Raw genomic sequence first — 14,621 nt, 5'->3', positions numbered from 1 at the left:
TCGAAGTATGTACGAGATTGACTGACGTCTGAACCAGAACAAGCCTTATATTATATTTGATGGAGTTTCCAGCACATTTCTTAAATTCCTTGGGATTATTTAGATCACATCGTAATAATAACAGTCATTTGACATATCAGAAAGGCTCTGAACTTTTGTTTTTCCTGCTGAACTGCTGCATATTTATTTAGGGTGACTGAATATATATAATGAAATATATCATGAAGCGTATTTAGATGTTCTCTAAATATGCTGTCATGAACCCAGTTTTTAGGTAAAAAATGGATTGCATACTGTTGTATTTGTTACTGAGGTGTGAGAAAATATTTCATATTCTATGTACTTTAGTTTCTGTTCACTTTTTACAATCCACAAATCTATATGAAGTACTCTCATAACTCTCTTTGTTGCTGAACAAACAAAACATTTAAGATCATTAAGTTTGAATATTTTTTGTCGAACTTCTATTGTCCCAAATAAAAATAGTAAGAAGTAGTCCAGAGATGTATTTACATTTTGGTAAACCCAATGACATTTATTAGAAAACCTTCATTATCTCTTATCCCATTATATTTTCCTATTATTCTTTCAAAGTTAAAAAATATTCCTGTTGAGTTTTCATTCTTTTTTCTTACATTTTCTTCTGTATTTGTATCTGTGCCTACTTTCTGCCTTATTCTCTCAAATATTCTGAGAGGACGGATGTTCACGTTTTGCCTGAAAAAGAAAGTGGTACAAAAATTCTATAATGTTAATCTTTATAAAAAGAAACCAAACGAATCCAGTCGAGGCCACTAGACATGAAAGTATCAACAACCATCTATTTCAGTGTTTAATTGTCTCAGAACACATGTTTCACTGACCCTAACAACAGGAAGTAGTAGTAGTAGTACTTCCATTATTTGTCAATGTGTACATGGACGTGAATATTCACAGGATGTCCTTTGCAAACAAACATCCACAATGCAGAGAGAAGATCCCGTAAAGGAAAAAGGATTTCCTCCTAAAAGACATTTCAATATTAAGAATTTAGTATTTAGGGCACAGTGGCAGCCGGTTCTTTGTTCTATTAATATCTTACTTGGTCCATACATTACACGCTTGGCATTCATCTAAAGTGTAAAGTCAATTTTATTGTGTGTCTGCACAAAGCCATTCAAAAATGTGTGAGAAGATATGTGTCCTTCTCTTCCTCTGCTCATGTTCCAGGATGTGAAAAAGTGCAGCACCTGCAATAAGTAGCTCTTGAGCTAAAAGGACATCCTCAGCGGATCATCAGGATGATTCATTTCCACCAGGTCAACCCCTTTGCACCATCCGGAACATAATGTCCATCAACCTCAGTACCACAGTCTCTATAAGGACCAGTGGATAGGTACAATCATCTCTCGTCATATGTGGTTATTCTCACACACAGAATTTCACTGTCCATTGTAGAAGCTGTGATCACGACTCCAGTGCTTTAGGATCTTGTAGCTGCTTCTTCAGGCTCTTATCCAGCAGCACTAGACTCTGCACTGCTAGACTCCGGCAGTCCGCATCAGGGTCTCCCTCAGCCACATCTGTAGATGGTAACAGAAGGCTTTTAAGCAGCTTTCTGCTTTAGGGACAACAGGCTACAAGAAGGTATAAATCTTTCACTATTACTATTGAAGAAATTTCTGTTATATTCATCAGCTAATCACATCACAGACAACCACATAATACAGGACATCCTGATTTCTCATTCACTTCCCACAAATGCTCAGTCCAGCTGTGCACATGATGGCTTATGCAGAAATTTGCACTACTAAAGGAATATCACTGACAGACTTTGGTGCAGCTAAAAAAAAGTATTTTAGAATTGATCAGTTTTTTTAAAATCTTTTAATTAAAGAGTGTTTAAAGGCATCCAACAATCAACTCTTTCTGTTTATTTTACCTGCCAGCCAAGTTCTAGTCTCAAACAGCTGATCGCTGAGGTCCACCAGCAGGTTTTGACTGGGCATGCTCAGAAACACAGAGCAGACAGCGAAGAGGACGGCTCGTCTCACCATCCTTTAAGGCAGAATTGAGATTAGAGCTTCAGTCAAACAGCGGCTTAATTAATGTTGACATAAAAAGCCTGTCTAGCAGCAGGAATACACCACAGCATTGTTAACCATGCACATCATTTCATCAGTTTACACAGACACAAACATAGATGCAGCACTCTGTACATACTGGTCAACGTGATATCGCACTGTCCACACAAAATCCAGTAAAGCACAACCCATCTGTGCAGCTATCTGGGGACAAAAAAAACATGTGGGGTTAGGGTACTGTAGCGTCAAATTAACAGATTAACAGTGACGGTTTATTTTAATATATAACGATAAAGATCTCTACAGATGGGTGAAATTACCGGTGCATTGACTGCTAGGTGCATGAAGAGGCCCAAAGTGTGAATCAACCTGCCCAGCACCAAGTGGTCGCTACCCAACAGGTCAAAGGTCACCTGAGGCCTGGAAGAGAGGTGTTGCATGTGCCATCATACAAACTATGACTGCTTAGATTTTAATCTGGCAGAAAGGAACACACTTACTTATCATAATTCCTGAGCAGAGGAAAAAAGAAGTGTCCAGCCACAGGGGCGTAACGGTTTGGGGTTGCCTTGGCGACAGGTTGTGTGGCACCCTACAGCAACAACACAGCAAATCATAAATGAAGTGCCCAGAAACAAGGTTTCACTTAAATACTGAAAGGTCATAAATGATAAATGTTTACTTTAAGTACCTTACTGAGGCGTTTTGTCTTGCTCTGGATTCGCTTTTCTACAACTTGTCGCCAGTGAACAGGGTTGTCACCTGGATATGGAGTCAGATCAGTGGTGGTGGTAGCAGTGCTAGTGGATGGAGTTATCTTGTCACTGATTGGTTTAGAGAGCTCCTGAGCTGCTAGGGCAAGGACCTAGAATACCAAAAGAAAGCCAACCACGGTGAGCGGAAATGATCTAACATGATAACATTAATCAACACAACCATTTATACAAGCATTTATGTAAACGTTACATCTTTTTTACCTCCAAGATGTCAAGTCGCTGGCGAAGACTGTAGTTCAAGGAGTAAAACTCTGTGGTCAAATACTGCGTCACCTATCAATGAACAAAAAGATACAGCTTGATTTGGTGATTTGATATGGTGTTAAAAAAAAAATGTTGGTGAGAGAAGGCAGAAACTGTGTTAAAAGTGAACATGATCATACAGGAATGCAGTCAGTGACAGTGAGAGCCACCATAGTCGCCTGTCTGAGCTTCAGGAATCCATTAATACTGTATTTATCCTCCATGTGAAGAAGCACTTTGGACATCTGGACACTGATCTGAAAACAACAAACACACACAAACCTTTATGTCAGCATTGATCTTTAAATTAGTTCCTCTTTTGGTCACTTCTGCCACTTCCATCATATACCTCTTTGGCTGCAAAGACGTTCTTCCGCACCAAACTCTCAGCAACTCTCAAACTGAGCTCCACACGAACTGGGTCCTCAGATGATGTGAATACTGGATTGGTTGACACGTAACAAATTATTAGAGTTAAAACAAGACAAAACTTTGCATTACATAGATGACCATCGTAGATTTGTGAAGCCATACTTTCCAAACAGTCTCGTAGGTAGCGAGGTGGAGATGCCTCACTGATCTCCTGATCTCCAGACATGTCGTATGGGGTGAGCTCGTCATCACTGGGCAGATAACAGATGAGAGGTTAATTCTACACTTGTATAATCTCTTGACGACATACAACAAACTGAGCAAAATGTTAGTGGACATTCAGATTATTGACAGAGATCATATTTACCTATCGAGGTCAGAGTCTGGATCAGGTTTTGATTTATTTTGCAATGGAACGGTTTCATTGATCTCTCCGGGAGTGTGGACTCTGTAGATGAAACATTTCATTACACAAATAATACAACAGTATACTATTCTCAATGGTTGGTAGGTCTTTGTAAATGGTACCAATTTTAAACTTTAAAATGTGACCTATCGATAACGCAATGTAAAAAATGAAAGAAAGCTTTTCATTGGGTGCAAGCTTAGTGTACTCCCACAAGTGCAAGATGGCTCATCCACATATTTAAATAATTTTCCAGGAATTTAAGAACCCAAAATACTATTATTATGTCTACAAACTGTTTTTGTCATAGTTGCAACAAATACAGGCGTAAAAGTGAAGTATAGTGCACAACATGTCACTTTGACACACCATCTGAGTTTCTACATTTGTTGCACATCATTAAACATTCACCAGAATTTAGAAATTGTAAACATTTTTAGTTTCAAGAATCTTAAAAGTAAGTGTCATAAACTGATCGATGTGTGAAAGATATGCTTCACACCTACCCATTTACAGGCTCAGGCTCAGCCTCAGGCTCAAGTTCAGGCTCATTACATGTGATGGGCGTCATAAGAGAAAGCAGCTCACGTGTATCTTCATTGTGATCATACTAAAACAAAGCACAATACGAAATGTTTCAAAACTGCAAGACATTACATTACAGCCAAGTTCATAATCTGATGTTTTGAAGCCAAATAGATATCTGACTAGATGTCCATCATGAGCTACAACATTGTTGTGCCCGTTACACTTGCTCTATAATAAACTGACTGTACCTCAAATTTGAGTTTGGTTCCATTGATATCCATGCGGGCACTCAGGCACTCTCCCACCACCATACCCATATGCCTGATGCGCACCACACTGCTGTCCAGGTGGCTCTGCATACCGCCCAGCATACACTGAAGTAACTCTAAGAAAGATGCACACAACAATAACAATTAAAGCAATAATCTTCAGCATGCTATATTTCATATAAATTAAATTAACATTTCATTCCATTGCTGATACTACACAAAACAGGTTTACACTCTTTGTTGTATTAGCAGTTACTTTATTTGATGAAAATAATGCAAATAATTGATGTGTGCAAAGTTGCAGAACAGCTAAAGTATGAAGGACAATATGGATACAGGATCATGGTGAGCTTTACTGACTTTTCTGTGATTTCCATGTCATTAAATAACCACATAATGCCACATAAAAATGTATTTTTCATTTTAAAAGCAAAAGCATGTTCCTTAACATGTCTGCATATCCATAGATTTTGGAGTTTGTCAAAAGTCACTAATCTAGACTCGAGCTATCGATTTATCGGGTGTTTTGAGACAGTCAGCTTTATCGTACCTGAACGCAGCTCCTGTAGCTCAGAGTCTTTCAGCAGACTCACACTCAGCAGTAATGCTTTGCTGACATATAGCTGCTGCTCCAAAGGTGTGTGTTTCACTGCGCTGGGATTAGCCCATGCCTGGGACACAGACCGTAAAACCTAGAGAAATAAATAAATTAAAAAAAAGCACATGTGAAAATTGTAATGGAACATAAAATAAGGCTAATAACTTGCATGAACTCACCTGAATAAGAAGTGGACGTCTATCCCTGTCTGCTGCAAGGTAACCCAGAACAACTCTCAAGACTTGAGTCTGAGAAAAAAAACATGAATTAGAAAATGTGCTTTCTATACGATTTACAAACCATACATACAATTCATTGCCTGGAGTAACTGCATTACCTCATACTTGTATTGTAGTAAGAGCAGCTTATGAGTGATGAAGAACTGAGCCTTTTTATTTGTTAACACTAGATTCCCAATGATCCTGCCGAAGGCATCAGGTCTGAAAAGACAGACAAGAAGAGCGGCGTCATTAAAGGCAGACAGTTAACTGATAGCTGATTATAACAGCTATGGAACCACCTTACCCACTGACAGCCTGCACCAGCCCAGTGAGCACGCTCTCCATCCAACGCTGAGGAACGTTCTCCAGCAGCTTCCAGCAAACCCTCTGCCACACCATGTCTGAGCGCGTGCGGAAAGAAAGCCGAGGAGCCATAGCTGTCAGGACCAAACCTGCAGAAAAAGGGAAAAAAGAAGGGGATTCTGTGTTACTATTGTATGAAACCTGTAACAACCAGAAGTCAGTTTATTCCTATACCTACTCAACAGAAACACCTTAACAATCCAAGAACTGCCATTTACTCTCCACGTTTTCAGGGTCATGGCGGACCGCCAGGGTCTAATTTACTTTGCCGTTGTCTCATAACGACATATTTTTGCATGTTTCAAACAACGTGTTTTTCCTATTGCTCCCGAAATTATCTCTCCCTTCCCTCCCTCTCTCAGGTCATCCACACACAGTGGTGCCGTGCCAGTGTAAGGGTGCCCATTGTTGTGGTAGCGTGCATAAGTCCTGTGAAGGCAGACCTCGTTGACGAGGTTTTGGAAAGTAACTCATGGTTTATCTATCAAAATATACTTTTTTTGTACAGCTTTTGGAAAAAAACAGCATGAAACTCACCACTGTGCCCCTGTATACACACTTTTCCAAGAACTTGAGCCACGAACACCAAAGAACAGTCTGTGCCGTCTGCAAATGACAAAAACAAGTCGCACCATAAACAGACAGAATGAGAAATAACACATACAGTCAAACAACTGAACATGACTGTTAACTGATCAGTAGGTCTTCACTGACCTCTGAGGGCCTGGCACGTTCGCTCCAGGACAGTGAGCATCTCTGTGGCCAGCAGTGGGTAGTACTGCTGAGGATGAAAACAAGGTTTGTTTTTGAGTTGTAACTTGTTGGCGGTGAGGTCAGGCAGCGAGGCGATGCGCCCCAGCAGGGTCTCTCTGAGCTGGGGGGAGTCAGAGGGAGCCGTCTGCAGACAGTAGGACCACAGCAGGTCTGCAAGACACCTGCTCTGAAGAAACCTCTCAGTGACGCTGACCAAGTGGTCCAGACCTGTAGTGGGTCTGCGATGGAAAGAACAGTGTGATTAATAAATTGACAAAATATTAAACATGTCTCTTACCCTAACAGATCCTATCCCACCTCAACTCCCCTATCGCCTCCATCAACACCAGCAGGGCCTGCTCTGGAGGACCCTTGAGGAACAGGCCGTCCCATAACTCTGCGCGCTGTGCTGCGGTAAAGCTGTGCAACCAGTCAGCCTCGATGTTGCTGACCAGGAGCTGAAGAGTGCGAGTGTAGTGGGCTCTCCTGAACTCTGCCTGCTCGGCTGAAGTCGTTTTACTTTGTGGGCCACCGTTCAAGAATGAGTGGAGCGTCTGAAGAGCGGTGATAATGTCCTTACTGTCCGTGGATGAGGTGAGTGACCGGAAACACTGAGACACCGTTAGTCGAACCTCAGCATTTGTTGAAAGAGACTCCATTTTTGTAAACAAAAGCTAATATCACCTCCTAAAAATAGAGACTACTTGGTACAAACACCGGTGTTTCTACCTCCACGTAGAATATTTAAACTGTTCATAACAAAGTCGGTGAGGAACCACATCATGTTGGTGTCACAGACGACAGTCAATTAGTCAATTAGCCTAAACTTATTCGCTCCTACAAATTATTTTTTTGTTAAATAAAATGAAACAAATTCGCATTGATATCATATAGCTACAGCCACCAAATAATATTCAAATGTTTCTTTTCGAGGTGGAATCCGCAGCTCCTACTGTCAACTCGTGTTTTGACGAAAGCGTCGCGCCGCCGTACCGTTTGGCTCACTGTGTGCTCCATCAAAATACGTTCGTGTTGAGCAGGAAGGTGAACATTGGTTCCGGAGAGAGCGTTTCCGGTGTAGCATTCAAGAAACCAACGATTTTTGTAACACTTCAGGGTACGAGAAAAAAAACGACTTCGTAATTCATAAGAAATTAATAAAAAATAAAAAAAAGACTTGATACAAGAAGAAAAGATCAAATAGATACGTTTTTCCAAATAATATAAAAAATAATTGTCTGTTTGACGTTGTAGCCAAATGGTTTTCGTTACAATCAGTCGAATAAGACACATTATATATAATTTTTCTGCTGTTCTACTAGTGAGCAACAGTGTGAGCAATGAGAAACAACATTTTACCAGTGACACGTTCAGTAACGTGGGAAATAGCAGTTTGGTACACATTAAAATGTAGAATGATCTGTTACTTTTTTGAGTTTAAGTTAAACATGTCACCAGTTAATCATAATAGTATGCCGGTCATTAATTCTTTATAGCCGTTTTCATTCATCTATCAGCGAAATTCTCCATTGTAGATCTGTTGAAAGCTTCATTAATGTGTCTTAATTATTGCACACCAGCAGATTATATGGTAACTAGTTTTTGTCAGGTGGGCTTTATCTCTTCCTTTAAGTTCTGGAAGATGTCAGAGATAATATAGAGTATGAGTTATTACCAGGATTATACTATAATAATGAGGACAACAGGCAGGCTATTCAATGTGGATAAGGCTCCAGCAGTACACGTTAACAACCAGCAGGTGGGGCTGATGTATCAGTGACTGATGGACCAGTTTCTAGGGACTAGAACCAAAACAACAAATCAGAGGAACATGAGGAGCATTTCCATTTCCTGTATGTAGTGTTACATCTATATGTGATGAGCACAATAATAAACATGGTGTCTGCATACGAAGCCGCCAGATTCAGTGGAAAAATATGCAAATACGCAACATGAATGCTTGGGAAAAAAAACGAGACAACCACACACACAGGTCTTTTTATTCCATTTATTTTTCTAATCTTACTTTCACTGCTTACCTTTAAATTTTCTCTTTTTACAATGACTGAAATTATATTTTTTTCCCCAGCAACAAACAGGATTAGATCATTTAGGGGATCTTCGAAAATAATATACAGCTGTAACCAATACTGTTATAATTTATACATTTATCTTTGAAAATAGGAATAAATTTAAGCTTTACAGTTTCTCTTTTCTACAATATTCTCTTTTTTATTTTTTTTAATCTTCCCATGTCACATAATGGCAAGCCATGCACTACTACGGTAGTGATGTTTGTGCCTTGAGCAAACGTTCTTTGGACAGTGGAAGTGAGCGTGAGAGGAAAGAAAAAAAAAAAAGAAAAACGAAAGTCCACAAAAATGACAATTCATATTTACAGTTTAGATTCCGTCATTATATAATTTAACAAACTGACAGTCGCGTGGTCAGTGCTTTTGCCAGGGCTCATTATCAGGTTCGGGCGAAGTTTGAGACGCAGAGGCACAGTGTTTAGACTAACAGGCCAGTTTGCTTCTTTCGGGGCGAGCTGTGGATTTGTGATTCAGAAGAAAGTGTTACCAGAAGCATGATCACCAACACTGGTAGATAAAGTGATCAACTGAAACAACTATCTTTGGTCATTTTGAAAGTAGTTGGAATTAGATCTGGTTAAAGTGCAATTGCCGTCAGTTCTGTGGTCACACCGTCTAATCAAATCTAATTAAATCTGTCAGAAACAAAACGTGAATGAGGGAGAGAATTAAGTGTAGCATGGCCCGCTGTGTTAAAAGTCACACTAAAAGGCTGAAAGCTGTACCGAGCAAGCCTGATATGAGGTTTTAAGTGTCAGAGGTCTCACAACTCCACCGGCGGATGCTATAATAAATGATTTGTCAGTCCAACCATAAGCCAAACAGGTGACTCTGAAATATACAAGAAGAAAAATCTGTGTTTCCATGCAGCACCGGACTCCACCTGGGAAGACAACAGCAGAAACTGCAGACAAATCTAAACCTTGAAGAGGTCAAAGCAACGTTATGGAAAGAGCGCACGGACCTCGACGAATGACCGTCCTGAGCAGGTCTCATTCAACCAAAGACAACAGGTCTTTCAATGTTCTCGCTAAACTCTCCCACGGACTCGCTCGCTGTGAATGAACCTCCCCCCTTGTGATTTCAAAAAGAAACAAAAAACAAATGTACAAACATATTTTCCAGCAGAGCAGATCACAGAGCGCGAGTCGTCGTCGAATAAATATATGTGTGGTTCAAAATGAGAAAAGAAAAAAACCCAACAGGTACTGTACACGCTACATGCTAGAGGAGAAAACGGGCAGCTGTCTCTCGGCATGAGACGAGAAAAAGAAACGCTCCTTTCTCTCCCGACTATAAAAATACCTAGAATCTAGAATGAGTGTAGAAAAAACTTTACAAGTCATTTACATCCAAGGCCATTTTTTTTTTTCTCCCCCCCCCCCCGTGGAGTGGCAGGTGAAGCAGAGCAGTGAGACTGAGGTGGAAAATAGGAATTCTTCTCAGCGTGTCGGTGCAGAACGCCGTGCTGTTCGGACAAAAATAACCTCCCCCAGCCAAGACGCCTGGTATGTAAATCCAACACGTGTTCATATTCCAGGTCGGGGAAAGAAAGCATGGAGATAACGGCTGCACAGTACCGATAAGCACAGGATCAGTCCATACGTCTTCTTGCTGTACTTTAGATTTGCAGCAAAAAGCAGAAACAAAGAGCAGGCTTGTTTACTGTCCACTTCCTCACCAAGAATTATTGCTACCAAGGTCTGTCTCCTCAATTCAGATCAGGAAGCTTTGATGGCAGACAAACTACAGTGTGTAGATGAAACTAATCCTAAGACATGACTGCAGTCTGTTTTTTTTTTCATATGTCCAATTATATATGGCATTATATTAGTGCAATGGTTTGTCCTCTTGAGCGGGATGAGTGGGATGCCTGCAGTCCACAACAGTCCCAACTAAGCTGTAGTGACGTCCTCATACAGGCTTCCAGAGTCTTCACTTCTCCTGTGATCCCTTCACGATAAGCTCTTTTTTTCTCGAGCAACAAAAATAACAATGAAATCAAAACGTAGTGCAAGGTACGAACATTTGATTCTTCACATACATCCGTGTCAGTTGTCAGTTATTTCAGTCTTAATATTAACATTTTTACGACAGTATATCACTTGTGCTGAAGAGCTTCCCGGTCACTTTCACTCAGCAAGAACTCTGGAGTCAGGTGGGCCGTAAAATAAACCGACAAAATAACTACAATTCCCAGGATCACTCGTGAGTTTCCCTTCAAGCTTAATTCAAGTGTTCCGCGAGTTTAGATCGTCAGTATGAGCAGGTCAGTTGGAGTTATCGTACATTTGTGCCAAAGGAGTGATAGGAAATGTAGTGTTTTTTTTTTTCCCACTTGAGGCCCACCTGAACTCCAGGACCCTGTTTCATTGTAAAAATAAATGATGAAGCAAATTAGAAACCGGGGACACGTCACAAGAACGACTGCGTCATTCTGTCCCTCTAGTGTCACCAAAACCTTTGAAAGGAACGCAGAGCAAAAATAAGGAATGTCAAACACCTCACACACACACACACACACACACACAAAACCCTCCAGGCATTTCTTATCTGCAACACAGAAGAAATGTCCCTCACTTGGGTTCACTGGAAAGAAAGCTGAGCTCGGTTTGAAGGACAGAACACACACTGGTAGGCAGCACAGCAAGCTTTAAAAGTCGAATTCTAGTCGCCTCCTGACCAGCGCTTCATACGGCTTGTGATTAAAGCGCAATTCAGCCTGGTTCAGACCACTTAACATCCCAGTGAGACACCACCGACTGAGGCTGTAACCAATGGGTACTTTGATCACCTTTCATTTAAGGCCTACAGGTTTAATCGTTTGATTGTTTGTTTGTTTTTAGCTCAGTCGAATGTTGACACTTTCTTTTCTACACTTTATGATTATCAGCCCCTTCGCACACATTTACACCTTCATCCAGTCAACAGGGGAGACTCAGGTCCCTCTAGCCAAAAACATGGACGTCACCAGAACCCAAGTGTTTCCAGGAGGGCTAACATTTACCACACGCAGACGAGCACACACTCAACGAACTTTAAAAAAACAAAAAACAGCTTATTTTTCACCGACAGCCATGGACTTCTTAGAAATCAATTCTTCTTCTCCGGGGTGAGTGATTTGAGTGCGTTGTTATTGTTTTTTTTCTATCAAAATTATTTCTGAATATTTTTACACCATCCACTCTTCTTTTAGCCACATCTCCAATATGATTCGCAGCCCGTGGAGTCACAGCGAGTGGCCCTCTGGCTGTATGCCGTCTATTTGACCTCAAGAATGGAGGGGTTGCACTCCATGATGGCCACAATGATTTTGTCAATGTAGTCCTGGAGTCTGTAGTTGATCTCCTCCTGTTTGTGGACGGCCTCCATCAACTAGAAACAGAGGAAAAGGCGTCAGGGCCAGGAGTGAGAATCTAACCAAAGGAGAACTAATAGATAAACATATCTCTCTTCCCTGTTTTCTTAACTCACCTCTACACGAGACACGTTGTTGATCTCGGCTGCCAGGGAGTCAGAGAAGGAGGCCGACATTAAATTCTTGGCTCCCTGGATGCTCAGGTTGATGATCTGGCCGTTCAGCTCGTCATTCTGCTCCTTGAGGGTGCGGTTGTCCTGGAAAAAAAGTAACGTTAGATGTACCGCATCACGAACCAGTGCAGCCTGGAATCACTCTTTCATCTCAAAAACGCAGCAGAGAGCAGAATCGTTACCTGTTTGAGCCGTTTGATCTCCTGCTCCAGCTCGGCTTCACGGGTGCGGGTCTGATACTCCTGCAGTCCTGCGGCAGCCGTGCGCCCTCTCTTTGCTTCGGCCTCCAACTTGTACAGCTGTAGATGTTCGAGCTGCTTGCGCAGGTCTTCAATCAGCTGTGATACAAACAGAGCAGCATCAGATAATCAGAGGTGTGAAATAAAAAGACTTAAAGTAATGACACATGAAAGTGTCAGCTAAGTTTACATGGACACTAATATAATGGTGTCAAATAATCAGAGTAATAGCCCAGTCAGAACAAAAATGCCTCATGTGACCATCTCAGACTGGACCAATCAGAAGGAACTGTACTGAGAGGTGTGGTGTAACCCAGGGATAATCGCTGCAAGAGGAAAATATGAATACCTAGTGACCACATGAACACTTGATCCAACTGTTTCTCTCTTCTCTCGTTCCTCTAAAACAAATGTCTGTAAATATAGACAAACCCTGAATCGATGTGCGCAGCACCCTTCATAATGTGGGTCCGTCACGTAATCACATAATGAATTATTATCCATGTAAACATAAAGCCAGTCATGTTGTTGTGACACTCATTTTTTCCAGTGTATTGTTGTAATTCCTCCAGACCACCGGCACATTGCGAAATTCATCATGTTGAATTTGCAGCGAAACGAGCCGGTCAGAGAAATCGCTCTGATTGGCTGTTTAGTTTAGAGAATCGGAAGGGGTGAAAACAAATAAAAGGGCTAGGTTTAAAGGGAGCACAGACTGCTTTTTTTCCATTTTATATCATTATCTAATCTGAGCATACATGAAAATTGCCACAACGACATGATCATCAAGAATGGATTAAATGTAGAGCAACTGATTAGCAAGAAGCCACTTCTGTACAAGCTCATAGTAGCTCATCCTTGAAAAGTTATTTCCATCAACATGGTGGCTGCTGGCTGCTGGCTACAGTCGGTTTGGTGTGTCCGTATGTTAACTGTAAACTGTACTGTGTGTTTTTCCTTTAGGAAAAGCGTTTCATGCGTAGATAAACCACCCCCACCTCCTGAGTGCACTCCTTCTCCTTCTGGTTCTGGTGACGCTCGTGGCTCAGCTTGTCGGCCATCTTCCTGCGTGACTCCGTCTCCTCCGCAAGTCTGTCGGACATGGCTTCCGTCTCATCCTCCAGCTTCCTCTTCTCCTGGAAACAACAACCAAAAAAAAAAAAGTGTTAAGAACAGATGAAAAAAAGACTAACACTAATGAGTGAGATACATGTAAAGAGAGAGGAGATGTGATAACATTTTCTCACCTCCTCTAGTCTCTCAATATTTGCTCGAAGACAAGGAACACAGGACCTCAGCTCACTGTTCTCCTCATCCAGCTGCTGCAGCCTGAGAAACAAACACTTGGACATTAAAACCTTGACCAGAACTTTTACTGACAGTTGCTATATCACAGAAAGATGGTGCTCTTTCAGTGGAAGTTCGGTGCCAGATGGTGGCAGTGTAGAGCCACAGTTCCTCCAATAAACAACATGGCAGTTACATGATAATGAAAAAATAAATGCAACAAGAACATCTACCCAGACAATGACTTAATAAATCATGTTGCAGATCTTTACATATACATACATACATACATACTGTTTCTATAAATTGTCCTGGTCTCCTCACCTGGCCTGCATGTTTTCCAGCTCCAGCCCCCTCTCTCTCTCCAGCTTGTTGAGGGCCTCCTTGTGACGACGACTCTCTACCTGGAGCTGCTCATCGGCGTAGAGCTCCTGCTCCTTCAGCTGCTCCTCCAAGGCGTTGGCCCGGTGCACCAGCTGCAGGTTCTCCTGGCGCAGCCGAGCGTGCTGCTCCCCCGATGCCTCAGACTCCTTCTCCAGCTCCGCCACTCGGCGCTCGAGGAGAAGCACCTGGAAGGACATTTCATAGCAAAGCAGTCAGCAAAAACACTAAAATGTTCTCGGTAATCAGTTGTAATAAACTGACAATAGTATTTATGTGACTAACTGCCAATAAGAATAGTTCCTCCTTCCTTTAAGTGTGAACAGGTGTAAATAGGGAGAGAAGCTTGATGTCTAATGCTTATTTTGTCACCTTGTCTGTGATGTCGTTGTCAGCCAGCTCCAGGATGTCCCGCGTCAAGTCGCTCATGGTGTCCAGAGTCATTGAGCTGTTCTGGAGGAGGTGTCTGTGAGAGAAAAGGGAGCCCGTTCACATTTA

General features: G+C 41.6%; 2 protein-coding genes across 4 annotated transcripts in view; both read right to left on the bottom strand.

Annotated features, from left to right (window-relative positions):
* Nucleotides 1-629: 629 nt before the first annotated feature.
* On the bottom strand, nt 630-7,700 carry telo2 (TEL2, telomere maintenance 2, homolog). Of its 2 annotated transcripts, XM_084568313.1 has the most exons (20): nt 6,911-7,700; nt 6,554-6,831; nt 6,377-6,445; nt 5,781-5,928; nt 5,593-5,695; nt 5,435-5,503; nt 5,208-5,349; nt 4,637-4,773; nt 4,367-4,470; nt 3,822-3,902; nt 3,617-3,705; nt 3,432-3,523; nt 3,223-3,339; nt 3,041-3,112; nt 2,755-2,928; nt 2,564-2,655; nt 2,384-2,483; nt 2,203-2,267; nt 1,922-2,037; nt 630-1,562 (listed from the first exon to the last, which is right to left on the bottom strand). In XM_084568313.1, the coding sequence occupies exons 1-20, from the start codon at nt 7,249-7,251 to the stop codon at nt 1,447-1,449; spliced, it is 2,505 nt and encodes an 834-aa protein (XP_084424439.1). In that variant the 5' UTR covers nt 7,252-7,700; the 3' UTR covers nt 630-1,446. The 2 variants fall into 2 exon arrangements, with proteins under 2 accessions (XP_084424439.1, XP_084424438.1); XM_084568312.1 differs by having other exon boundaries at nt 3,432-3,705.
* A 921-nt stretch (nt 7,701-8,621) lies between these two features.
* Nucleotides 8,622-14,621, bottom strand: part of rab11fip3 (RAB11 family interacting protein 3 (class II)) — a 28,286-nt gene continuing 22,286 nt past the window's right edge. For both annotated transcript variants that reach the window (XM_084567186.1, XM_084567187.1), the window contains 7 exons: nt 14,496-14,589; nt 14,067-14,311; nt 13,703-13,784; nt 13,454-13,591; nt 12,399-12,554; nt 12,160-12,300; nt 8,622-12,060 (listed from right to left, as the gene is read on the bottom strand). In XM_084567186.1, coding sequence (XP_084423312.1) covers nt 11,947-12,060; nt 12,160-12,300; nt 12,399-12,554; nt 13,454-13,591; nt 13,703-13,784; nt 14,067-14,311; nt 14,496-14,589 — 970 coding nt within the window. In that variant the 3' untranslated portion in view covers nt 8,622-11,946. The remainder of the gene's footprint in view (nt 12,061-12,159; nt 12,301-12,398; nt 12,555-13,453; nt 13,592-13,702; nt 13,785-14,066; nt 14,312-14,495; nt 14,590-14,621) is intronic.

This window comes from Chelon labrosus (assembly GCF_963514085.1).
Source record: "Chelon labrosus genome assembly, chromosome: 19".
NCBI classification, from domain to species: domain Eukaryota; kingdom Metazoa; phylum Chordata; class Actinopteri; order Mugiliformes; family Mugilidae; genus Chelon; species Chelon labrosus.
The sequence above is the reverse complement of the archived record's forward strand: the minus strand, read 5'-3'. Positions and strand labels throughout refer to the sequence as shown.